The 24,600-nt window shown below is 58.3% G+C and overlaps 2 protein-coding genes across 4 annotated transcripts; one reads left to right on the top strand and one right to left on the bottom strand.

The window, feature by feature from the left end:
- Positions 1-732: 732 nt before the first annotated feature.
- Positions 733-21,747, bottom strand: LOC126041840 (regulator of G-protein signaling 5-like). 3 transcript variants are annotated; one of them, XM_049808137.1, is made up of 8 exons: positions 21,364-21,747; positions 21,178-21,285; positions 20,899-21,036; positions 20,072-20,133; positions 8,319-8,429; positions 5,540-5,601; positions 5,254-5,420; positions 733-4,762 (listed from the first exon to the last, which is right to left on the bottom strand). In XM_049808137.1, exons 1-8 carry the CDS (start codon positions 21,745-21,747, stop codon positions 4,601-4,603), a joined length of 1,194 nt encoding a protein of 397 aa, XP_049664094.1. In that variant the 3' UTR covers positions 733-4,600. The 3 variants fall into 3 exon arrangements, with proteins under 3 accessions (XP_049664094.1, XP_049664095.1, XP_049664096.1); XM_049808138.1 differs by lacking the exons at positions 20,072-20,133; positions 20,899-21,036; positions 21,178-21,285; positions 21,364-21,747 and adding an exon at positions 13,527-19,239; XM_049808139.1 differs by lacking the exons at positions 733-4,762; positions 5,254-5,420; positions 5,540-5,601; positions 8,319-8,429 and adding an exon at positions 18,942-19,482.
- A 451-nt stretch (positions 21,748-22,198) lies between these two features.
- Positions 22,199-24,162, top strand: LOC126041837 (1-phosphatidylinositol phosphodiesterase-like). The gene is given in 3 exon segments (XM_049808132.1): positions 22,199-22,672; positions 22,958-23,894; positions 23,897-24,162. Coding segments are annotated over 3 exon segments (1,434 nt in total). The 5' UTR covers positions 22,199-22,309; the 3' UTR covers positions 24,031-24,162.
- Positions 24,163-24,600: the final 438 nt, after the last annotated feature.

Raw genomic sequence — 24,600 nt, 5'->3', positions numbered from 1 at the left:
TCCAATTCATTGGCCACGGTTACTCTAAAAAGTCATTTTACAAATGGCTTCACTCAGAGGTTGTTTAAAATTACAGAAAGATGAAACAGCCATTATATCCCTCAGATACCCTCGGCACCGTGTGAGCCTGGAGGATGCCAGGCTTTTTGGGTCCATGCTGTGCCTGACAGCGACCTCAGCACAGGGACCACCCATCCTTGCCGAGGGGCTGGAGTAAGCATGAGTCCCCCTTGGAGGGGTTGAATGTAAAGAAGCACCTCCTTACTGCAAATGTTTTCCACCCAGAGCTCCAGAGGGGAAAACGTTTTAGCTCAGAGCTCAACCTGTCCCTGGTCCCAAACCCTGTGAGCGCAGAGCTGCCACCCAAAGGTGGCATTTTCGGGGGTGAGCAGGGCTGGCTCTTGCCCAGCCCCTGCCCCTGCAGACACCGTGGCTGCTGCGTGAGCGTGAGCCGACTCTGCCAGCTGAAGCCCTGGGCAGCACCTGAGCAGCGGGGCTGGGGGTCCCTGTGCCGTGCTGGCGCTGGGGAGTTTCCTCTGGATCAGCCTCCTGGGGTGACACTTTTATTCCCTTTTCAGTTTCCTGAGAAACCAACCGCATCTGTTGGAGCAGGAGCTCTCAGAGACCTTTGGTCTTGCCAGGGCTTTTGGGCGCAAGTTTTGGGACTGCCCTGTAGAGGGTAAGGAAAGGCTGCACCTTTAGTGCAAAGAGACAAAATGGATAGTCCATCGAGACAGTAGCAGAAATACATGTTTATTTGTGGATTACTGAGTGGTACAAGAATATGGGTTAACACAACCAGTTCCTCGATGCACACCAGTGCCCCACGTCTTTACCCCATGAAGATCTCTAATGGAAATCACCTGGAGAACATCAGAGTGAAAACCTGCTGCTCGTGGCTGCGAGGAGCCGATCCTCCCTCCTGACCTTGCTCCAGCCCTTGGCCGCAGCACTCAGCACCCTCCAGGGAGTGACCAAGGTCAGGGCGAGCCCTGGGACACCTGTGGGCAGCGGGCAGCTCCTGCTGCTGCCTCGCAGCCTTCGGCAGTCCCCAGGACCGGGACCGGGCAGCGCCGGCAGAGCCCTGCCTCAGCGTGCCGAGGGAGAGCTGGGTGAATCACACCACGGCCAGTGAGGTGCGAGGGTCCGGGTCACCGAATTAACCAGAAAACACACAGGAAACAATCCCCCAGCGTCAATCCGAGGGATGCGGCTGCAGGGAGCCCTCCTCCGCACGTCCCCGTGGTGAGGAGCGGGTTTTGGGGAGGCAGGGAAGCAGCGCCTGATGCCTGGGGGACCCGGGATGCAGCGTGGGGTTGCCTTGCCCCACGGCACGGGTTGGGTCCCTCGGAGAGCACGAGACCTGCCTCCTGCACCGGCTCGGGCGCCGGGATGCGCTGGGGCTGCGGGCACTCGGCGGCCACGGGCACAGGGTGATCTCAAGAGGATGTTTTGGAAGATGCAGCTTCACTTTCTGTAGGGTGGATGGCCAAGGTTTCACTCAATGGGGTCTGGGACTGCGCTGAAGCCATGCATGCTCATCTCTGCGACAGACCCCAAGCACAATATCCAGACACTCTGCTTTTCAGCTCTCAGACTCACTGGGTTCTAGATGCCCGCGTTAGGAGTATGTATATATGTGTGTGTATACTTGGGTATACTTGTATATGTCTATAGGGATAGAGATGTACAATGTCGTGTGTACAGTGCTCATACATATACCAAATGAGAGCAAGAGTGATAAAATAGATGAAGTATTTCCTACCAGAAATATAATGGTTGGTATCAGCCCAACAGTAAATACCTTTGGGCCTGTGGAAAGCTCGGCCGTGGGGTGGGTACAGGCATTGCTGCCTTTCTGGGGCAAGCCTGCCCGAGTAATTAGCCAAACGACCCTTCTACACAAACACAACTTCCCAGGAGCTCCAAAACACTTCAGGGGACACATTTTATGGCCACCAAGTAGCTCACTGGCACCTGTTCAATCACCCCCGAAAGTAGGCTTCCAATATTTTAGCAGAAATCAAGCTGGGGAGGGATTTCCAATAGAGCTGTTTCACATCTCCTGATTACAGCCTCCACCTTTCTTTTCGGCACATACATACCCAGACACCTTCTCCCTGCCCCACACATCGCTGTTGCAGCTAGCGACATCTCAGGTTTTGATGGCGCGCAGCAAGCCAGCCTCCAGCAGCATCCCAGCGTTGGCATTTAACGGTGAAACGTGTGAGGGTATCTGCAAATAGCTGCCAAAGGATTAAGTAAAACTGAAAGATCTGGGTCTTTCTGCAGGGAAGCCTGTTTGCTTTCGCATTTCTATCAGTCACGCTAAGAATAGGGAGCTTGAACATGCTGAACCAGCTCGTCTTGACACCAGTTCGTGGAGACGTTAGGGGGGTGCAGGGAGCGCGCCTGGGCAGAGGCGGTGGGAGCGCCCTGCGGCAGAAGGGCCGGCCGAGCCCCCGCTCCTGCGCCCGGCCCTGCTCCTGCCTCCCCCTTGCTGCCCACCAGCTCTGGGCAGCGGGCACTGCCAGGGGATCCTGCGCCCTTTCAATGGGACCCTCCTGCCGCTCGTGGGCTCCTTGGGGCTGCCCAACCGCCCCCCGCGCTCACCCCAGGGGAATGCCCTGTGAGCATCAACCCCTGCCGCTCCAGCACCGACATTCCCAGGCCATTTGCTCCAGAGAAAAATGCTCCAGTCACATTCGCGATGGCCTCCATCCTTCCCCTGCCTCCCCATCCCTGCCTGGAAAAGCAGCCCACTTCCTGCAGCTCGGGATGTATTTTTCTTCGTCACCATAGTGACAACGTGTAAATATTTGGGGCTGGTGGGGTTTTGATCAGATTTTTCAAGTCTTGAAGAGGCTGGCAAACCCGTTGTTTATGTTATTGCATTTTGGATGGAGTCTCATGACTTGCAGTTGAGGTTGAGCAGCCTGAGGGGGGGTGGCTGGTCCGGGATGCCTGCTGGGAGCACAGTCGCTTGTTATTTTTGCCTGCATCTGTCGGGTTGCCGGCTGAAGCAGCTCGTTGCAAGCCACGGCCGCGCAGATGCTGCACCAGGAAACCATCGCAGGGACGTCCAGGCCCCACGGAGAGGGAGTTCATCGCATTCGCCTCAAGGCTGAAATGAGACCCCAGCTGCCTTTCGCGTATGCCCTTGCCACATCCTCAGATGTGATTTCTTCTGGTAGTGCACAGTGGCCTGGCTTTGAATCATTTGAAAAGAGCTGGTCTTTTTAAGAGACAGCCTGGGCAGACAGGAGGAGACAGGAGAGAGAGAGAGATGCAGGCTACACAAGCTCAGCAGAGTTTGCCATCTGTTCAAGAAGCTAGGGGTTTATTTTTCATATTTCCAACGATGGTTTTGTGTTTGGGTTTGGTTTTGGGGGGTTGGTTTGGGTTTTTTTTCATTGATCTGAACAGTTGCAATTGCAGCTTTTTTCCCCCGACATGATTTTCCTCCCTCCTCTAATCGATGCCCCTCAACTGGGTTTGTGCAGAAGTATCGCTTTGGCGTGCCTACTGCAGAGAGAAGCAACTGGAACAAGAAGCCACTGCAGCAACGTCCAAAGCTGCAATCCAAGCACGCCCCCAGCCCCCAGCCCCGCTGAAGGCTGCGCGTAGGCACTGGGGACACGGGCGCAGGCTGCAGACTGCGAGCTTGGTACGTCGTGCAAGTGGTTGGAGCGAGCGGGAAGTCTGGGTTGCTAAACGGTCCCGGTGTTTTGAACGAACAGATCTCGTTTTTATCCTCTTTACTGTCTTTAGGGTGAAGCAAACAGGCTGTCTGACAGCTGACTCCAAGCTGGAGTCACTGGGGAAGCGGTGCCGCAGGCTCGCTCTGCCCACCCCTCGTGCCAGCCAGGTCCACCCCGCGGTGCCTGGCCGTGCGGCTCCCGGCTCTGCCCTACAACCGTCACCGCCATCCCTGCCGGACCACCGTCCCAGCCGGACCACCGTCCCTGCCATACAGCCACCCCTGTGCTTGCTGATCAGCAGCTTTCCAAAGTCAGGGTGATGGCGATCGTGCGGTGGACGTGTCCCACCCTGCACCCCAGGGCTGCAGGTGTGCTGGATTTAGCCGGGGAGGGGAGCACCCGTAGGGTGCCCTGTGCATCCTCAGCAGCACCCTGGGAAGCTGGGAAGAGGGAGCGAGCCTGAGCCAAACCAGCGATATGGGCAAAACTGGGAGAAAAATTGTCATGGCCTAAGAAGTCCTAAGAAGGCAGAGCCGGTGCTTCAGAGCCTCCGACTAAAGCCAAGCCCCACAGTGCCAGGGACGCGCCGGCTGCCCGAGTGGCTCCCGGTCACTGCGGGGCTGGGGCTGCTCCGCCGCCCTTCTGGGTCCCAAACCCAGGGAGGATCACCAGGGGTTTCTGCTAATTGGTCTTTAGTGGGAGAGGAAAGAGACCGTAAGAGAGGAAACATCAGGACATCTGACAGTCCAAAGCACGGGGCGAGATGTTTAGCAACACCCCTGGGTGCTCTTCTAGGGTGGTATCAAGAAAGCAAAGCGGCTGCAGGAGAAGGGGCAGGTGTTTAGACAGAAGCAGTGGGACCGCCCGCGGGGAATGCCTCGCACAGCCCTGCCGCATTGCTACTTGATTAACTCCTGATAAAACTCCGACCGCACGAATCTGGGCAGGGAGTCTTTCTCCATCAGGGCAAAGATCCTCTTCTGGGCCATGTCAAAGCTGGTTGGTGATGGTTCCACCAGGTTCTTCGTGGTGACCGCCTTGGTGAAGTGGTCGATGTTCACCTGTGGTGGGAGTGTAAGAGGAATGGGGGCCCTGCCTTTGCGAGGGGTGGGTGATGGCATCTCCCCTCGCCTGCTCTGTCCCCCCAACAACCACGCGAGCGTTACGGGGAGGGACTGCAGCAGGTTCGCTTATCTGGGGGAATTATTGGTGGCAAATCTGTAAGGATGAGGTCTACCCTGCAGCAAAGCTAACACGGGGAGGAGGATTACTCTAAATTGTCATTCCTCATGATTAACATAAGCCTTCTGTGGGGAGAGGGGGCCAGGCGTGTGCTGGAGGTGCCTGTGGCAGGAGGCAGCCCAGCAGAGGCTGAGCACCCAAACAGGGGCACCGGGGCTGTGATGGGTGGGCGTGCAGCACGTGGGGATGGGGCTGCCCCTTGCCGAGGGGTACGGCCCTCTGAGCCCCTCAGCTGTGTTCCAAGGTGCCCTGCAGCCATCGCTCTCCTTTGGGACCTCCCAGTACCGTCTCCTGCCCCATGGCCACTGACCTCTTTGGGTGCCTCGGTCTGGATGAACTCCTCATAGATCTTCTTGGCCTTCTCTGCCATCTTCATGGGGGACTTGGTTTTCTTGTAGTCCTCACAGGCCACCCAAAACTCGACGTTCTCCTCGCTGAACTCGGAGCGCAGGAAGCTGCGGAAGCTGGCGAGCCCGTCTGGGGGGGGGGCCGAGCCCTCGCTGAGCACCAGTGGTCCCAGGGGGGGCTGAGCCCTTGCTGAGCACCGGGGGGGATGTGGGATGAGGGGATGTGACCGCAGGGGGATGTGAACTTACAGGGGTTTTGCAGGAGCTTCTCCAGGGAATCGCGCCACTGCAGAGCCTCCTCCGGTGATGGCCTGAAGGGAGTAAAGAAAGCCCAGGTGGTCCATGCTTGCCCCACAGCCCTGGTCTGGCATCCAGGTTTTTAAATAATTCCTTGAAAAGTGGGGAGGAACGGAGGAACGATCTGTGGAGACTGTCGCAGAGTGGGGGAGATGGTCAAGCAATGGGGATGCCGCTGCATCCCAGCACAAGTACCCTCCTCCTGGGGAGAGCCAAGTGCCCGGGAAGGTGAGGATGGGGCTGGGTGGGCGAATTCCCCCACGCTGGAGCAGAGATGTGGCTGAACCGCAAAGCGAGTCCCCTCTGCAGCCCTGGGTCCCCTCCTTGCCCCAGCGCCTGTGCATAGGAAGGCAGAGCAGGGGGCTCTGCAGGCAGCTGGGAAGCATCCCTGTTTTCCCGCTGGGGTGGGGAAGGATGCTCCCTGCTGCGGGGGGCTGGATCATTCCAGCCCTGCGCTGCTGGGGCTGGGGTCAGCGCCCCTCCACTCCCACAGCCCGCCCGTCCCATTCCCACGCTCCGCGGCAGGGCAGGACACAGGCCTCGGCTCCCTCCCTCCCCAGTGAAAACCTTCAGTGTTTTTCATGTTTTCCCTCTTTTTTTTTTTTTTTTTTTTTTTTAAAGAGCTTTGTGGGTGTTTTTATTTGTGGCTTTGTTGTTTTGGGGGGTTTTTTTAAGCTCCAAGGAGTTTGACCAAGCTGCCCTGGGACACAGGGCTCCTGCCGTGTTGCCCACCGGGGCCGATGCCCGGTGCTGGAGGGGAAGGGAAGACCCCCGATGCCCCTGAGCGCTGGGCTCACTGCAGACCATCGCTGAGCAGAGCATCCCTGGGGCTGGGGAGGGAGCAGCAGGCAGGACAACCTGCTGGTCCCGGGGGCCTTGGTGCTCAGCTGTGGGTCTGGGGAAAATGCAGGATGCTCCTACCCAGCCGTCCGCCTCAAGTGGCTCCAGCGGGGAGAGGAGAATGGCAGAAATGCGAGTCTTGCTCAGGTTGGGTATCCAGCCCTCATTTGTCATCAAACCACCGGCACCCAGCAGTAAAGACCATGATGGGGGCTCTGATCGTTCACTTTCTGGACCTCGAATTGCATTTGCACTTGCTGTCAAGGATCAAAAGCTCCCCCTGACCCCGCGTTTCTGCCAGGTGTCTCCCCACCCCGGTGAGGGGGAGCATCGCTGCAGCGAGCCAACACAATCCAGATTTCCTGGAAACAACCAAATTCACTTTTCCATTATCTGAATGTCCCAGGGATGATATTAACTGCGAGTGAGATGCTGACGGGTGAGTGATGCCGAGGCTGCGCAACGATGCAGTGCGGGAGAAAACAACTCCAGCCAGTGGGGACTGAAGATGTCCTCAGGCTTTCTGCAGGGACAGCTAATGGGGACAAATGTGTCTCCTTCGCAGAGGCATCCAGGGCACAGCAGCGACCGAGTGCGAAACGCGCCGTCCGTCGCGCTCCGCCTGCCCTGCTGCAGCCATGAAAGCGACTGCAGCTCTCTGCAGGCTCTCGTCTGGGTGAGCTGGGTGTTTGTCTGCATGTTAGGGTTGGGTTTGGGGGTTGTTTTGGTTTGTTTGGGTTTTTTTAGCAATCCCTTGGGGGAGGGTTACCGGTTTAGAGTAATGTTGCTGGGGCCGAAGGAGAACGTGGGGAGGGGGACCGACGTAAAAGAAAAAGTTGTGATTTTAAAGTGGAAATAGAAACGTGGCCTTGTGAAGAGTGGGCATGCGCCTCTCCTGGTTTTTGTCTTTACGTGGCCACTTGAGCCCTTCAAGACGAGCCCTCGTTCCTGGTGCCCTGAGCATGGCTGACTGGGCCAGTCAGCCTCTCCAACCTCCAGCAAGTTCGATAGTCTGGGTGCTGCCAGACCTGGGTCCTCCAGCACCGTGTGTGTGTCTGGGCACAGCTCCAGGGCAGGGAGCAACTCCCGGGGACAGGGGCACGTGTCTCCGGGACACTCGCACGCATCCGATGGTGGCAGGGCTGAGGGGTGGCTGAAGAGGGGTCAGGGCAGCAGCTCGGGCACCTGGCTCGGCTGCCCGAGGCTGGGCTGGGGGTACCCCAGGTGAGGCCATCACCCTACGTCCAGGCAGCCATCCTGCTTCTAGATTTAAGCTAAAATTTCTTTTCAAGGTTTATTTTGCCTCCTTTGAACTGTTCATCCCGCAGCACGGCCCATCAGCCCCTCCAGCTTCTCCTCTGCTTTGCTTTGTCATTAAACCAGCTCGGTGCTGGAGAGCAGAGGCTCAGGACGAAGGCAATAAGGCGAGAAGGTGCCATCGCCGCGGAGCTGCCCAGAGGCAGGCACCACGCTGTGGGGCCGTGCACCCAGCTTGGGGACACGCTGCCGCCCCAAAGCCAGCAGGCTGTGCAAGGCTGGCACCTCTGGGCTCAGGCGGGTGACTCAGAGAAGTCCACGTGCCGAACGCCTCTGGCAAAACCTTTATCAAATAATGTGAAATCTCATCAAAAGTAAATCGAGTTTCTGCGAGAAATCTGTTTTCCATAAAGCTGTATTGCCTGACACGTCTCATGCTGCCCTGACGTAACTCTCGGAGCCCACACCTAGCTGGCGGGTCACGAGGAGCGTGCCACGAGCTGCCTGCCACGGAAAGCCAGCCATGCCCACCCGCAGCAGGGGCTTCAGCTCCTCCACATCCCAAAAGGGGCTCGCATCCAGCCCTCCGGCTGGGCACGGGTGCCAGCACAGCCCACCCCGGTACGGTACTCACTTCTGGGCCTTGGGCGGCTTCTCCGGCTTCTCCGGGTAGGGAATGATGAAGTCAATGGCCGAGTCGGGCTTCTGGAGCAGTGTGCCCAGCTTGGTCTTGATCTCCTTGGCCCTGCAGGAGGGGACGAGCAAAGGCAGGTCAGGCAGAGGGACGGGGCCGTGGGGATGGTCCCTGCCCTGTGCCCACATGGACCCCCACAGCCACTGGTGAGGTACAAAGCTGTGTAATTAATTACACGTGAACAAATGGACCCTAATGCTGTAAAGGCGCCTGGCTGAGGCATTTCAAACCAGGCACTCAGAATTAGCGGCAGCTCTTGATCTTGGTCTCTTTGCTTTGCCCCCATCTGTGGCCGGGATAATTTTATCAGCAGAGCTGGCGGGCTGCTCTGAGGATGAATTAGGGGATGTGTGTGCAGCACTCAGTTTCTATAGTGATGAGCCTGGATGAAATGCTGGTGAGATGAAGGAGCTGCCTTCGGAGAGGAGGCTGTGCAGGGTGCCATGCTGGGCTGCACAGCGGTGCCAGCCCCACTCCGAGCCCCGTCCCACATTGCGCCCACCAGCCCCCCACTGCCAACAGCATTTGGAGCAGGGTGCCCTAATATATATATATATATGTAGTGTATATATGTCATATATAAGCCTTATGTCTGCAATGGGAAGGGTCCTGCAAACAGGTACCTGCTGGGTGCTGCTTTCCCTGGGCAGAGGGGGAAGAAGGGTTTCGGGAGTGGAAGTATTCCCGCTGCCAAAGGCTGAGTGCCAGGCACCGCTGCCACGAGGAGGCCACACTCCAGACCTCCATTTGGAGGATGCAGAGACAAGAGGGGTCCTGGGGCTTGACAGCAGGTCCAGCTGTCTCCCATAATGTTCCCTTTTGTGCAAATATAATTTGCAACGTGGTCCCGAGCATCTAAAGCCACCGAGGAGGCTCCTCTCTGCCACACCTCGGTGGTGGTAGCAAGAGCAAGCCAAGCTTTTGCAGAGAAAACTCGGGTGTGCTGCATAAGACTGAAGAAATAAAGGGCTGAAAATGGACCCCCCCAAACCTCATCCTTGCAGGGCAGGACTTTTCCCTGGCACAGCAACATTTGGTGGCTTCCAGGTCATCTTGCTCGCCCAAAAGGTGAATGAGAGCAAGGGGACACACGGCTTCCCCACGAGCCGGCTGGGCTCAGCGCCTTTGCCACGGCGTGGCTGTCAAAACCGGTACCAGCAGCTCCCTGGCTTCAGGGTTCACTGCGCTTCTCCTCCCTGCTGTTTATTTTCAGGAGCCCTCTGTGGATGATCGCACCCTTGCTATGTCGGAGCAGAGCAGACCCAGAAACCCAACTGTTTTCATGGAAAATGTCAGCAGCTACAGGGACAGCTTCCACTGCTTGTGCTTCTGAGAAAACTTGAATCTTGCCTGGAAAGACCAGGACCTTAGGTGAAGGGTGATGAGGTCCCCACGCTCCCACACTGCGGTGTCTCTGGGACAGGGATGCTGCCATGCACCGTTCATCCTGCTCCCTCTAATAAATAAATAAAATGCAGATAAATGCTCCGAGCCGGAGCTGGCTCCTGATGCCCAGAGCCTGAGACTGGCTCTCCTGCGAGCCTCAGGTGCCCCTTCGCACCCCACAGGCTGGCACTGCCATGCCGGGACCCCCGTGGCACGGCCCCGACCCACATGGATGGCAGAGCTGCAGCAAGGAGGAGCAGGTGAAGGGTGCGGGAGCCTCAGCCCCCTTCGCACCAAAGCAATGGGTGGGTGCAGAGGGTGCCCCAGGACAGCCGACGGGGCAGGACAGCCTCTCCCTTGGCTCTGCTTTCCCAGACATCTGTGCTTGTGGCCATGGTGCTCCGCAGGGAAGGGGACACGTGGGCTCAGGCAGCATCTTTCAAAGAGGGGCTAAGCAGAAATGCCAGCTGCCCGCTGGTCCCTCTCCCTGCCACCACCCAAAGCTCAGGAGGACAGAGCTGGGGACACTGCCACGGGCGACCTGCTGCCGGTGCCGGGTGCCGTGCACCAGGGACGGTCCCCTCCAGGCGATCGGACCGTGTGTCCGATCACAGGGGTTTCATCTGGCAGGAGCAGGGATGAAGAGCAAGGGGGAAGGGGCTCACCCACCTCTGAAGCGAGGACGGTGGATGCCGGGGGTCCCGAGAAGGCAGGGGGGGAAACATGGGCTGTGCTGGGAGAGAGCCAAATCTAACACATGAGGTGGGAAGACACTGTGGGTATCGCTGTCTGAGCAAAACCTGGGGACCCCCCTACCCTGCTGCGGACAAAGCCAACACACACGCAAGATTTGGACGCAATTGTCGGCGGCTTCACGCAGCAGCAAGCGCTTTCCTGGATAGTGCTTAGACGTGGTTCAAAATCGTGCTCTCCAATTCCCACCCTCTGACAGTGACTTACGGCCAACATCTGCCAGGCTCAACGGGCACTAATGGTCCGTAATGGCCCTGAGCAGCCCCAGCTGAGCCCCACACCCTGCCCACGGGCCCCGGACTCCATTCAAGCTCGGCCCTGGGGCTGCCTTCTTTTGGGCTGTTCTCTAGGTGAGCTTCTCCCCAGCCCGGTCTCCTGGATTGGTGTTGGACCTATGTCACAGCCCCACTGCCTGCTGCTCCCAATGGGGCTCCCTGGATGGCTCCGTCTCCTTCCCATCCCACGGTGTTGTTGATGAACCATCAGTGCCCACCCACCCTGCTGAAGCTCCGCGGGTCCTAGAGTGGGGACAGCAGCAAGAACCCCCCCCACACCCCCCAAGCAAGTCCTCGGCTGTGGGACTTTTGTGAAATATGGGGAGACGGCGGAGATGAGGATGCTTGTTGAAAGGCAGCGAAAAAGGACAGCCAGAGGGCTGAGCGCTTGCAGGCTGGCGGGAGGGAAGCACTATTTAAAGCCATCATCCTGGCATCCTCCAGCAGATGTATTACAAGCTTTCAAGCAAGGCTTCAGCAAAGGCTAAACAGCAGGGTAAAAAAAGGCAGTTATAAATGAAAAGGCATCCTTCAAAAACCCCCCAGCTATGTCCGAGTGAGAAAAAGCAAGAGGACCGTAAACTGTGGAAGGTTAAGTGTGAGGACATATGGGAGCGAGCCAAGAGCAAGTCTGAGAAACAGCTTCCAAGAAGCATTAAAAGAAAATATGGGTTCTGTCAAACACATCAAGAGCAAGAAGGCTGCTGGGGAGGGCCAGGAGAGACTCCAGCTTTAAAAACAAAACAAAAACAAGAAGCTCAAAGAGAAGTTAAAGCTATAGCTGAAAACTAAAGCTGCTGCTGTGCCTGAGGGCAGAGAGGTGCCGGAGGGAATGCCCCTTGAGGGGAAAAAGGCTCCAGGGGGCATTCGAGGAGCCATAAAGCTGCAAGTGTGATGCTGTACGGGCATGTCAGCAGCAGCTGCATCCGAGAGCCGTGGTGGACACATGGACAAATATGGACTATTGGAGAGGAGTCGAGGCAGTTCTGGCAGTAGGAAGAGATTCCTTCAAAACTATCGGCCCTCTCTGAAGAGGCCAGCAAACACATGCCTTGGGGAGAGTCAGGGGTACGAGCCCCTCGGCTCTGCAGGGGATCTCGGATGGGCTCTCCAGACCCCAGGCAGCTGCAAGGGGGAAGGTCATTTCATGGCTGACAGCATGGGGAACGGCGTGGGAAAGGTAGTACGCAACGCGTAGGGGACATGGTGTGTTTTCCTCGGCGGGGACAGTCCTAGGGGAACGCGGGCTGGGACCGTGCTGTTAAACATATCACGTGCGTGGGGAGAAGGGGGTCAGTGGCCGAGCAGCAGATAACTGCGCTACCCGGGTACAGCACTTTGGGACCAGTTGTGAGGAACTGCAGGAAGGTCTCGTGAGACTGGCAGGGAAGTAGCTGTTGAAATTCCTCGTAGACCAATACGAAATGATGCACATAGGACAAACTCAGGCCTAACTCCGTGTATAGAAGTGTAAGTGAAGCTGCCTTCAAGAGTGAGGATTTGAGTGCATAACGGAGGTCAGTGAAAGCATAAGCATAGCAGCAGTGGAAAAAAAGACTAATTTAGTATTAGAAAGTAGCAGTAGAGTGACAACATATATGACAGCAGAGCAGAAACTTGTGGATCATCCACATCTGGAAGAGTGCTGCTCGGCCACCCGTGAGGAGGCGGCTGCAGGAGACCAGGCGAGGGGGCACGAGGATGGCCGAAAGGCACATTTCAGACAAAGGCATTGTCACAGGTCCGCGCTCCCGGTTGTGCCTGTGATGGGAATCTGCCCTGCTTTCAGGCAAGCAGCGTCAGCCTCCGGTGGCACAGCTTCAGCTGGCGAAGGGGGTGCTTCTGTCGAGCTCCTCCCTGGTCAGCGAATGCCACCCTTATCTAAAAACCAGGACTAAGGCATTTGCAGCTGTGAGGAAATCCTCACTGGGTAATTCACGTGTAAAGTCTTCTACCAAGTTTCCTCCTTAGGTGAAGGATTGACTGCCCTGCTGCTGCAAGGAGACCCCAGCCTTGTGCGGTGGCCTCCCTTCCAATCTCTACTCCTCACCGGACCCCCCCCAAAACCCCTCCGGCTCCGAGGAGAGAGCAGGTTTCGATCAGCAGGGGAATGGCTGGGAGCCTGCCTGGGTTCCCAAAGGGTGAGAGAAGCCTGGGAGGCACCACCACCACTACCCGGAGCAGGTTTTGTGGCAAGCGCGGGGGCAGAGGGGGATGAAGATGAGGATGGGTGCCACGAGCGGGACAGAGCGGGTGCTCTGCACAGGGCTGAGCCTCGTGAGAGGGACCGGGACCAGCTAATCCACGTGCAAGGGAGACACAGGCAGTTAAAGAGGATTTTGAGGCTTTTTGGAGCCAGGGCTGTTTTCGCCCCAGAAAGGCAACCGCTTTCCTGCTTTTTTCCTCCCCACATTTTGCAAATATTAAGATCTGAAGGCAACGCGCTCCTGCTCCAGACCCGCAGAGGAGAGCAGCTCAGGCTGAGGAGTGGGTTTGGGGCAGAGAGGTTCCGGAGGGGAGAGTTTGGGACTGGGTCAGCGCTTGCCCCCACCCTGAGGGTCCCAGCCACTTGCAGCATCCTGCTGAGCCGCCACCAGCAAGCCTCCCTTCCCTCCCAGTCCAGAGCTGGATGATCCCAGTCCCTGTAAGAGATGTCCATCGTGGGGATGTGTTGCAGGATGAGCCTCTCTGCCCCCCGGTTCCCCCCCGGCATGCCCAGGCTGGCCGCTCTCACCTCTCCAGGCACGTGTGGGGTAGCGCTGCTAATCCTTTGCACATCTTGGCAGGCTGTCGTTCTCCTCGGACGCAAGAACAGTATGAGCGATGGCTAACGCAAGCAGCGGTGGCTCCGTCTGCAGCCCAGCTCCCCCCTCTCCCTCCTATATAGCACCGGGAGCTGGACCCCCGCCAGCCCTGTAACCAATGCCGTCCATCCCGCCGCAGCTGGCCCCAGCCCCGGCGGCTTCTGGATTTTGTTTTCTCCGCTCTAAGCTCACAGAGGGGGGAAAAATATGGTTTTTTCTGGGGTGAGATCAGGTAATCAAACTGGAAGGGCCAAGCTGCTGTTTGGGGGGGCTTCAGGAAGCCCACAGGGTTTCTTCTTAATGACATATTGGGCTTCAGGTCAGTATTTGGAAGGTCCAGGTAGAAATGCTTCATTCAAGCAAGGTTTTTTTCCAATGAAAAATGTCACTTTCATAAAAATAAAGGTGCTTACAAGAAGTCTTGCTGTTGATTTAAAGGCTGTGGCTAATGTCAAAACGTCCAGAGTTTCAACAGTGGTTATCGGCTGGTGGATAACAGTGGCCTTTGTTCCTTAGCAAATTCACTTTAATGTAAGCTTAAAAAAACCCAAACATCTTTTAATCATAGCAAATGTTCTGGTTTTATGTGACAGTGACGCTTTGATGAGGCCAAAAAGAATTCCCACCCGGAATTTTGTTATGTGGAAAATTTGGACACTTTTTCCACCCCGCTTCAGAGCAGTAAGACGCACACCAGAGCCCGCAGCTGCCCATGATGTGGGGTGTGGGGCCTGAGCAGGGACCCGTCCCCACCTCCCCCTGCATGGCTCTGCCCCATCGCTGCCCCCCCAGGACACAGCCCCTTGTTCACCTAAAGCTTGGGTGTTGCACAGCGTCATGGTGTTTCTGTTTGCTCTGGTAAGGTCTCTCGGATTGCTCCACTAACTCGCAATCCCGGAGCCAGTGCCTCCCTATGGTCGTGACATCTGCGGCACAAGTTTCTCCCGGCCTCAGCCAGGCACCCAAGCACGGTGTGGGTGCAACCCCAGCAAGTGAGGCTGCCTGCCGAGAGGTAAATCATGGCAAACACAGGGACCAGCCTGGCTCTGAGGGGTCCCATAGCCAAAGCCCCGACTTAATGGCTCCCCACGGCCGCTCAGGGGGAGGACGTGCTGCAGCCAGCAGCTGCAGCGGAGTCACTCCTAACCCTCCTTGGAGTGGAGAGGGTAACCACAGCCACCCAGGACGTTTCCCTCCTGCCTTCCACCCGGGATGTGACAGTCCATCCTCAGCCGGATCACCTGGGGCACGGCTCATCGCGGGGGTCGGCACGGCTGGACTAGAGCTGGCACAAGGGGGAAGCCCTCAAACACAGGCGGGGCGGCTGTGGGGGCCTCAGCGCCAACTCTTTCGCAGTTTGTGTAGCAGGACTTGCTCACACCCACGCAGACCTTTGCCACCCCACACCGGTGCCTGTACAATTACGCCCGCTCCAGCACAGGCACACACCGACTGTGTGCGGCTCCGCTCTGCCTCCATCTCCTGCTCCACCCCAGCCAGGGCATCCCCTGGGCATCTCGCTCAGGGTTGACCCTGGAATTCTGCTACGTGCCTGTCCCTGACCTCGGCTGCCTGGGCAACTATGAAAACGTGCATCCGAGTGCCTTGTTTAACACTCAGAGCTGGGAATAGGAGACCTTGCTCCCAACACCCCAAGGGCGCTAATGGCCTCAATTGCCCTGATCAGCCCCACCTGCCCCCTCAGACCAGGGCTACATTTAAGCCGAGCCCTGGGACCTCCTTCCCCCCCTAAGTGGTATCAGAGGTATGCGTGGCTCTGGATCCTGGGTGGACTTTGGACCTGCATTGCAATCCTGTCTCCTGCTGTTCTGGGATTACGCAGCAAGCCGGTGTCTGTGTTTCAGCATGTGAGTGCAGTAACTGAAAGCTAGAAGTCTGCTGGAAACCGTGCCTCCCTGGAGAGCTTGGGCTAGCTTTTTACTGGTTTGTAATGGGAATCGAATGAAAAAAGTACAGCCTAAAATTTCAGAGGATGAGATGCTCAAATGGCATTTGCCTGGGCTTGGGCTGTTAGAGACTCCCCCAGATGCACCCAAGTAGGGGTGCCAGACCTGGGGCTTGGGGCGGAGGGGGGCTGCCCCTTTGTGCTGCCAGGCATTGATGTGCCCACCAGCCCCTCTTGTGCCTTGCAGTGGGGCGAAAGGAAACAACGGCAGACACAGACGATGGAGGTACTTCACTCCTTTGCAGGCTGCTATCATCTTGCCCTTTTCACAGAGGAGTTGGGGGGAGGCTCTGTTACTAGCATGGAGGTGCCTCACCCCAATTTGGGGATAGCCCAGAGCCCAGTTGCCCCGTTTCCCAGCAGCTGGGGTGCAGCTCTCCAAGGGACTGCAGCCTTGCAAGCTCAGCAGGTTTGTTGGGCTGTGCCAGTCGCCCTCAGGGCCAAAGAGCGCGTCGGGGGGGCCATTTGTTTGCTAGCAGGGATGTCACCAGGGTACCCCAAGGGCCAGGTCAGCGCCTGCCAGCTCGGTGGCTGCTTTCAAAAGCTCCTTAGAGGCTGAGGTGCTGTTTTTGCAGGGTGCTTTGCCAGCCGGCTGGGCACCTCCTGGCACGGAAGGGAGCGGGTGGCAGCGAGGGGTGGGCGAGAGGTGCTGGCGGTTCTCGCAGCTGCCGGGCTGGGAAGGGCAGCGGGGCCATGGGACCGCATGGGAAGCCCCCGCAGCCTCGCACTCGGCTGCCGAGCTGTTGGGAACGCGGTTGGTTTTTTCTCATTCATCCTCAATAATAAAGTCAGCGTCGGAAATCCCAGGGGAGCTCGGATCTGTGGGATCAGGCGGTTTGTGCGAGTGTTGTCCAGGAGACACCCAGCACCCTGACATCCTCTCCTTTCAGCTGGGGCCGCGTGCCCTGGAAGCAGCCAGCCTCTCCAGGCATGCCAGGGGCACGACTCCAGCTCTGCAGAGCTCTTGCTGCTTGGAGGAGCCTGGAGCTTTGCCCTGTGAGACCCCAGGGAGGAATTGGGTCTCTCCCCTAAAGATTTGTAACTACTTTACTTCTTTCAGTCCTCGGTGGGCAAATCCCCTGCTCCTGTGGCTCTGCTGTAGTTCCGTGACCAATACTCTATAATCTCTTCCACAGCCCCAGCGTGGGGTTTTAATGAATGCAGAGAGTAAGCTGGGCAAATTGAGGTCCAACACAAGTGACAAAGCTTCATGCGAGAAGGTGATAAGGAAGCGATACCGTGTGCTGGGACTGCAGTTGTGCATTTTAGCAGAGACTTATCTGAAGCACTGAGAAAGAAACCCTATGCCATTGAGCAGCAACAAGGGTTACACAGAAATAGCTTGTATTTTCCGCAGACCTTTGTCCAGTAAGAAATGTTTGGTTTGTGCATTTCAAGGCTTTAGAGTGCTAAGAAAATATTTCCAATAAGAAACTACCCAGACCTTCCTTTTCTTCCCACGACAGCTTAATTTCTTTAAGAGCCCTTCTGGGAGGGTTTCTTGGAGATCCAAGTACACTCCAAGGACCAGATTGTCTTGTGTACACAATGGCCCGTTTCCTCCAAGAGCACTCTAGGTTTGTGCCTTGCAACTGCCCCCTCAAAAGCCACGTGGAATCTTGCATTACACCAGATTTATCCTGGGCTCTGTTATTTCAAGACTTTATTATCCTTTCTAACAACTTGCCTTTTATAGAAGGTAGCCTCGCTGCTTTGCAGTTTCCTGGTTCCCACTGGAACTTTTTAAAAATTAGCATCATATTTAACAACATGAGCTTTTTGGTAAAGGGTTCACTGTAATTCTCACCCAGGCGAGTATTTGGCAATTCATCTGAGTGCTCCTTCTGGCAGATTTTTAACCATGTGTTCTAAAAATGGGGTTAGGTTTTTTTTTAAAAAAAATTTTTCTTTTTTCCCCTCAGTGCCTTGGGACAGTCATGCAAATGTGTGTCCCCTAAGGAATGAATCTAGCGTGAGCTCCTTTACAGCAAAGGTCAATGCAAGGAACTCACCAAGCTTTTCCATGATGGCTCTTTCCTTCTCATAGAGCCTGATCACGTCATGTCCCCAAGGCTCTCTGGAGAGCTTTCTGCTTCTCACATAGTCATGATTAATTTTTATGCCTTTGGGATGTTTTCCTCAAATCTTCTGTGGCCTGCCTTTCACCTGTAACTTTCCAGAGCTTGTATTCTTTTTTTACTCTCTCATCTGTATGCAGCTTCCACTTCCTCTAAGGTCTTGCCACTTCAGGTATTCATTTCCACTCCCCTGTATAAGCACATCACCTTTTTTAAGGCTAGTCTACCTCTCATTTCCTTTTTGACATTAAAGTTACTGCTTTTGCTCTCACCAGGACAGTCTGATCAGTAATTATGGCTCTGTGGCCCCTAATTTGTTACCTTTGAGCTAAGCCCTGTGCACGGTTCAGGAGTCACTTGGGTGATGGAGTGTGGGGTTACACCATCCCACTGCCTCCACCAAGCTTCTGAGGTCCGGCCTGATATTAAAACACTTGTGCAGAAGGAAGGAGCCGGGGGATCCCAGCTCCCTCAGCTTGCTGCATCCAAGTCACTGACACAGGAGCCACGGGTGAGGTCGAAGAGGAGAAAACCCTAGAAAGCAGCATTACCCGGAGCACTAGGACTCTGGCCAGCTGGGAATTCGGGAGTCACGTAAGTCCTGCATCCCAGCTGCTGAGCCGCCAAGTTCCTCGACCCCAAGCACGAAGCCTGAGAACAGCCAGGGCTGCAGCTGGGACACAGTGCTGCTCCTCGAGCCTGCTCTGTGCCTGCAGCAGGGACCTGCTCCCCTTCCAGCACCCAGGCAACGTGGGGCAGGGGCAAGCCCACCCCAAGATGTGCATGAGGCTGGCCTCTTGCACACACAGAGCACCCTTGGGAACAGGGCTGAGCTCTGGTTCACCTGCGTCCATAGGGAAAGCCCAGAGGAGCCAGCAGTGACAGGCATCTTAAAGTCAATGCAATTATTTGCCTGGTGTTTATGCTACTATAGGTACTAAAGTGACAGCCTGGATCTGAACACCAGCATCCCTGCAGCAGTCCCTCTGCACCCAGAGCAGATGGATGAGGACGAGGTACATGCTGCATATCTGCAGAGACCTACTGCGGGCAGAGCCAGCACCCCAGGCACAGAAGAAACTGCTGCGCAGCTTGCAGGAGCTCCGCTATCCAAGCGGCACTGGTGCCACCGTGTGCTCTGCGGGGTGCAGCCTCAGCACAGTCTCTGCTGTCCTGTGGCTGTCTACAGCATGGCCACTTGCCCGTGTGCTTTCCTTGAAGTGTCACCAAAAGACACTATCTGTGAACAGATGCGGTTGGGTTGGCAATGTGCAGCAGGCAAGCACAATTTCAACACAAAGTTGGCACAAACAGACCACTCATAGGATTTTATTTACGGCCTGAATTCAAGAAATTGCCTAGATTACACCATTTTTAGCCAGATTTGCATGCTGGATCCAGGCAGCAAAGCACATTGCTTCTCCTCACCCACCAGCCTGGAGCTGCATTTTTGATCACTTGACAGAATCAGCTGCCATGCAAAGAAGTGTACCTCTATCTCCACGTTAGCCATGCAAGCAGCCCACTCCTCTCCCACGTGTGCATTCATCCTCGGCCCCGAAGAGCATCTGAACGGGCCAAGGAACCAAAGCTCTTTCCTGCCCATCCCTTTTGGCCTACGTGCCCTGCTGTGGCACTGCCTTTCCCAGCTCGTGGATGGCCCTGTTCTCCAGCACCTCCACCTTCCCCTCGCCTGGCTGCAGCACACTGGCCACCATAGCCCTGGCCACCGTTTCCACAGGCACTGAGTAAGCAGTGGGGAAGACCCGAGCCACAACACCCAGAAACTGCTGGGCCATCCACTCCATGGGCCGGGACTCCTGGCGGTTGCACAGCAGCACCCTGCAGAGTGAGGAGGTAAGGTGGGTCAGGCTGAAACCACCCCCTGGGGCAAAGCTAGCAACTGGGTTCTCCCACTGTGCCGGCGGCCCAGCCCAGCTTGATAAACCCACATGGGGGCCATGGGGCTTTGGCAGGGTCCCAAAAAGTGACTGAGCTGAGCCCTGGGACACTAAACTCCTTTCGCCGCAGTGCTGCCAAAACCAGGATGCCAGTTCTCCCAGGCAGCAAGAGCACAGTACAGCTGGAAGGATACAGGTGAGTATCCCCTTTCCGTGTAAGGTCAAGGTCTGTGCAGAGACAAGTTTTGACCTATGTCCCCCAACCTCTGCTTTCAACTCAAGCCTCTTCTCCTTGCATGGCACGTGACACTAGTGTTGGGATGGGCACTGGGAGACTGCTGCACTTGCTCCCTGCAGTGCTGGGAAGAGGTATGCTTGTCCGGGAGCTGCATTTGCACCTGGTGGCTTTCTCCACTTCCCTCCCCAGTCCTCTACTTATACATCCTTTCTCTCTTTCTCTGTCTCCCAGCCCACTGCCCTGGCAACCCTCCACCTGAGTCCTGTGCCCTCCCTCCTCCACCACTACTCACGCTGGCCGGAGAATGGTACAGCGATCAAAACCAATGGCCTGGACCAGGTTCTCCACTTCTCCCTGTCAGAGCAGTCGGGCAGGATGAAAGGAGACAAGGATGACTGCAAGCACTATCCCTGCCACCCTGTGAATCGGGGGGAGAGTCACCGAGCTGTGTGCAGGACGGTGCCAATGCCAGTGCAAAGCTGGTGCAGGCCACGCACTGCCTGGGGAGCGAGCAGCGATCGTGGGGCGAGTGTCCTCGGTGGACACATTGACCGTTAGTCAGCAGCGCACCCTTGCAACCATCATGCTAACTGCAACTGGACGCTTCTGAGACAGCAACTGGACACAGTGTCCAGCCTGGGGATCCCAGCACAGGACACCGGCAGACAGCAGCAAAACCAGCAGATGTTGGGAGCTGCAGCACACAACATACCGGGAAAACTTTCGCGATGGGTATGGTCCCACCCGGGGAGCCTGTGGGCTCTCTCCCTCTGGACAGTTCACATCTCAGCTGGACACAGCCCTGAGCCTCCCCACCTAGCTGTGACACCATCCATCCCAGCTTGGGGTTGCACAGCTGGGGCTGGGCTGGAGACCCCCGTGGGTCTTTCTGTGGTTTGAAGAGGGAGGCGGATGCTGCGTGCAGGTGTCGTGCTGCTTTGGACAAAGCCAGTTGCACACCTGTCCAGCCAGCCCCCTTCCCTTGTCCCCCAGCACCGGGAGGACCCCCAGAGCCATTTGCATCTCTCGAGACCTCAGCTCCTGCTTCGTTCCCGAGCATCCCGGCATTTTGTGACTCCTGCAGGAGCGCCGGGAAGCCCACCCCAGCTGCCCCCTCACCTTCACGCGGAGGTAGAGGAAGCGGCTGTGCTGGTTTGCCCCCTGGGAGGACTGCAGGACAAAGTGTTTACAGCCCCCCGCCCGCGCCAGCTCCGCTGCCTGCGCGACGTAGTCCCGATCCACGCGCACGAAGCCGTCCTGCGGGAAAAGCGGAGAGGAGGGTCGACGTGGCAGGGAGAAGGCAGGCAGGGGGCGAGGGCAGGCAGGACCCCTGCCACCGTCCCCTGGGGTGAGGTGAGGTGAGGTGGCGTGAGGTGGGATGGGGGGGGTCCCGCTCACCACGCCAGCCTTGGCCCTGGTGGTGCCCAGGCAGCAGAAGCCGACGTCGTGTCCCTGGAAGGCGGCGGCGTGCTCGCTCAGCCGCTCGAAGTCCACCACCGCCTGCTCCTGCGGGGAGGCCGAGGGTCAGCGAGCCCACCCCGGCCGCTCCTCAGGACCCCCATCCGCACCCCCGGCCCTGCGCACCACGGCCGCCTCGGTCTCCTCGCCCAGGCTCAGCCGGCGCCGCCCGACCAGCGTCACCCTGGCGAAGAGCCGCCGGGCCAGCAGCTCCCGCAGCAGTGCCCGGCCCGTCTCCCCTGAGGCACCCAGGACGAAGCAGGTCCTGCCGCCGCCGCCTGACGCCGCCGCCATGTTGAGGGAGCGGAGGCGGCGGGGCGGGCCCGGGCGGGCAGCGGCTGCGCAGGCGGCGGCCTGTCTTCCGGCTGCCCGGGGTTTACCGGCGGGAGAGCCGGGCTCTTCGCGACGGGCACAAGCCGCAGTTAAACATAAGGCCTTTTTCAGGGGTTGGGGGAGGCTGCCCGCGGAGGCTGCAGGGTCTCTGTGTCGTGTGTGTCCCCCCCACTCCATTCCCCAAGCAGGGGGACACCCCTCGGACAGACGGCTGCTGGTTGTCCTCCCTCCTGATGTCCTTGCGGTGCGGCAGAAAGCATCCCCGGAGGATCGCTGTGTTCTCCCAGCTCGAGTGGAGGGGATGTGTCCTGGGAGGGATGCTCAGAGGGGTCTGTGACCTGCCGGGCAGCTCTTCCCCAAAAACCCCTGGGCTCGGTGTGCGCTGCTGACTGGGGTGCCCCGCAGCCATGTCCCCCGGACAGGAGGTGAGTCACCCCTCCCCAGGCACCAGCTCCTGACCTGGCCGTGGCCACCGGGCTCGCACCCCACTGGTGATGGCAGCCCAGGCTGCCCGGAGCAGCCTTGCAGTGACTCTGGCGTGAAGCAGCTGCCGGTGCCCGAGGAGCAAGGGGACAGAGCCCGCTTCCTGGGGGACCCTCACCGGGCAGGTCCTGGGGCATGCTGGCAAGCACAGACCCCCTGCTCCAGGTCCCTGCCTGGCCGTTGTCCCTCTGACAGGGGCGATGGCAGTCATCACTCTGGGGGGGGGACCACATCCCACTGGGAGCCAAGCCGGGCCATGGCTCTGGAGCGGGCACGTGGGCGCCCGGGGGCTCTGCACAGCTGCTCCCACAGGCAGCGTCAAGGGGCCCTGGGGCACCCTGATCCCGTCTGTCCTGATTCCTGGGAAGGGAGGTGTAGAGGCCTGAATGGCTGCTTTCGGGATCAGCCAGGTGATTTTCCAGCCCAGCATGTCCGCCAAGCGTTCCCCTTGGCTGAGGATGAATCCCCAGCACACGTGCCGCATGCAAGGCAGGACGCGCGTCATGACCGTCACTGGGTTAATGGCAGGCATCCCGCTCCGCCTGCCAGTGTGCCGCTGGCACCCACGGCCGTGCACCCCGTCCGGCAGGCTGTGCTCCACTGCCGCAGGCAAACCCAGGTGGGTGCAAGAGGAGGAGGCTGGGATATGCCAGAGTTTGGGGGCTGCGGGATGGCACAGCCCTGGGCTGGGCGAGGAGCATGGGGGAGTGCTTGAGGGAGGGAGGGGAACCGTACCGTACAACAGCACGGAGTATTGGCATCAATGTATATGGGGCGCAGGACACGTGGCATGCTAAGGGGTGTGTGGGATGGTGGGGATACCTCTGGGGAGGGTCGCGATGGAGATGCATGGGGGCCATGCAGCACTCCCACCGCTCATGGTGCTGCTTCTCCCCTGCGGCAGGGCTTGGTGGGGCCAGCCAGGCGCCGGGGCGCCCGCTGCGCTGGCAGTATGGAGGCGCGGTGCCGGCGCAGCGCGGCGTTCGACTGCACGCCCCAGCCGGCAGCCTGCTGCCCCGACTGGATGGCGAGACTCCCCGACGCCCTGCCTCTCTCCCGCCTCTCCATCCCTGGCACCCACGACTCCCTCAGCCTGTTCGGCGGCCGGCGCCTGCGGTGCCAGAGCTGGGGCCTGGAGGCCCAGCTGGCAGCCGGCATCCGCTTCCTGGACGTGCGCTGCAAGCTGGCGCGGGGCGAGCTCCACGTCTACCACCTCTGCACCTTCCAGCGAGCCAGCCTGCGGGGGGTCCTGCGCCGCACCCTGCGCTTCCTCCGCGCCCACCCTGGCGAGGCCGTGCTCATGCGCATCAAGGAGGAGCTGCCCATCTTCCCCCGGCCCGGTTTCGCCGCCCGGCTCCACCGCTGCTTGCTGGAGGAGGGACGGGGCCACGTGTGGTGCCGGGAGGAGGTGCCGACGTTGGGCCAGGTGCGGGGGAAGATCGTGGTGCTGGAGGCGCTGGCGCGGGAGGTGCTGGGCATCCCCTACGAGCAGCTGAGCATTAGCGATGCCTGGAACGTGCTCTCGCTGGAGCGTAAGTGGGTCCGGGCACGGCGGCACCTGGAGAGGGCGGCCGGCGGGGACCCCGCCACCATGCACCTCACCTTCTGCTCTGGTAACGGGCTCTTCACCTGCCCTGAGGAGGTGGCCCGCTTTGTGAACCCCCGCTGCTACCAGCACCTGCGGCGCCGGGGGGGACAGCCCGTGCGCTGGGGGGTGGTCATCATGGACTTCCCCGGGGCAGGGCTCCTCCGGCTCATTGTGGAGAGCAACGCCCCACGGGCCGGCAGGCACTCGACGGTGGCCCCTGGCACCCCCACTGCATCCTTACAGCACCCCCGCGGCAGAGGGGATGGGCGTCGCAGCCGGCACAGCTACGCTCACTGCCCGCGCCGGTGTCCATCGGGACGGACGCTGCTCCCGGCCCCACGTCTCTGCCGAAGGACGTCAGCTCCCGTAGAGCGAAAGCGGGTTTCTAGCTCTTGCTGGGCGCCGGGAAGCCTTCGCGTGACAACGGTGTGACAGCAGCGGAGGCAGCAGAGGAGGGTTGGCGGCTGCGGTTGGAGCCAGGCAGCCCGGGCAGCTGCCCACTGCTCTCCCCTGAGGAGCCAGGTAGGGTCCTGGTGTGGGGCTGGGCCAGCTGAGTTCCCAGCAGAGCATCAGGGACGGGTGGAGGGAAAAGGTCCTGCCTTGCCTCCTCTCAGGCCAGTGAGTCCACCCGAAATGCCTCTCTGCAAAACAGTCCTTTTCCTTTCAAGGGTAAATAAAAATAAAAAGAAGCTAGGAAAGCACTCCCTATGTTGCCTTGCCATATCCTAGCAGAAACAACCTCTTGCTTTTGCTGCTCAGCTGTGAAAGAGCCTGTACCCCTCTGCCCATTGCCAAAGCACAGTTAAATTGGTGTTTGTAGCCATCTTGCTCTTGAAGCAGAGCTGCGAGAGGTCAGAGGAGGAGAAATTAATTTCAAAGGCGACAACAAACGGTTAGGAACATCCTTCCCTGCGTCATTTTAGCTTTTGTTTTTTTCTTGCAGGGGCTTGCCCCAAAAG

Source organism: Accipiter gentilis, chromosome 8 (genome assembly GCF_929443795.1).
Source record: "Accipiter gentilis chromosome 8, bAccGen1.1, whole genome shotgun sequence".
Taxonomy (NCBI): Eukaryota; Metazoa; Chordata; class Aves; order Accipitriformes; family Accipitridae; genus Astur; species Astur gentilis.
This window is presented reverse-complemented; position numbering and strand designations above follow the sequence as displayed.

Coding starts and splice junctions, on each gene's coding strand:
- LOC126041840 (XM_049808137.1), bottom strand. CDS start 21,747: ATGGAGTGGGGGGGACACACACGACACAGAGACCCTGCAGCCTCCGCG. Junction 8,430..20,071: donor TGTACCATTCTCCGGCCAGC/GTGAGTAGTGGT, acceptor CCCCTCCTGCAG/GGCCAAGGAGATCAAGACCA. Junction 5,421..5,539: donor GAAGCTCCTGCAAAACCCCT/GTAAGTTCACAT, acceptor CCCCCCCCCCAG/ACGGGCTCGCCAGCTTCCGC.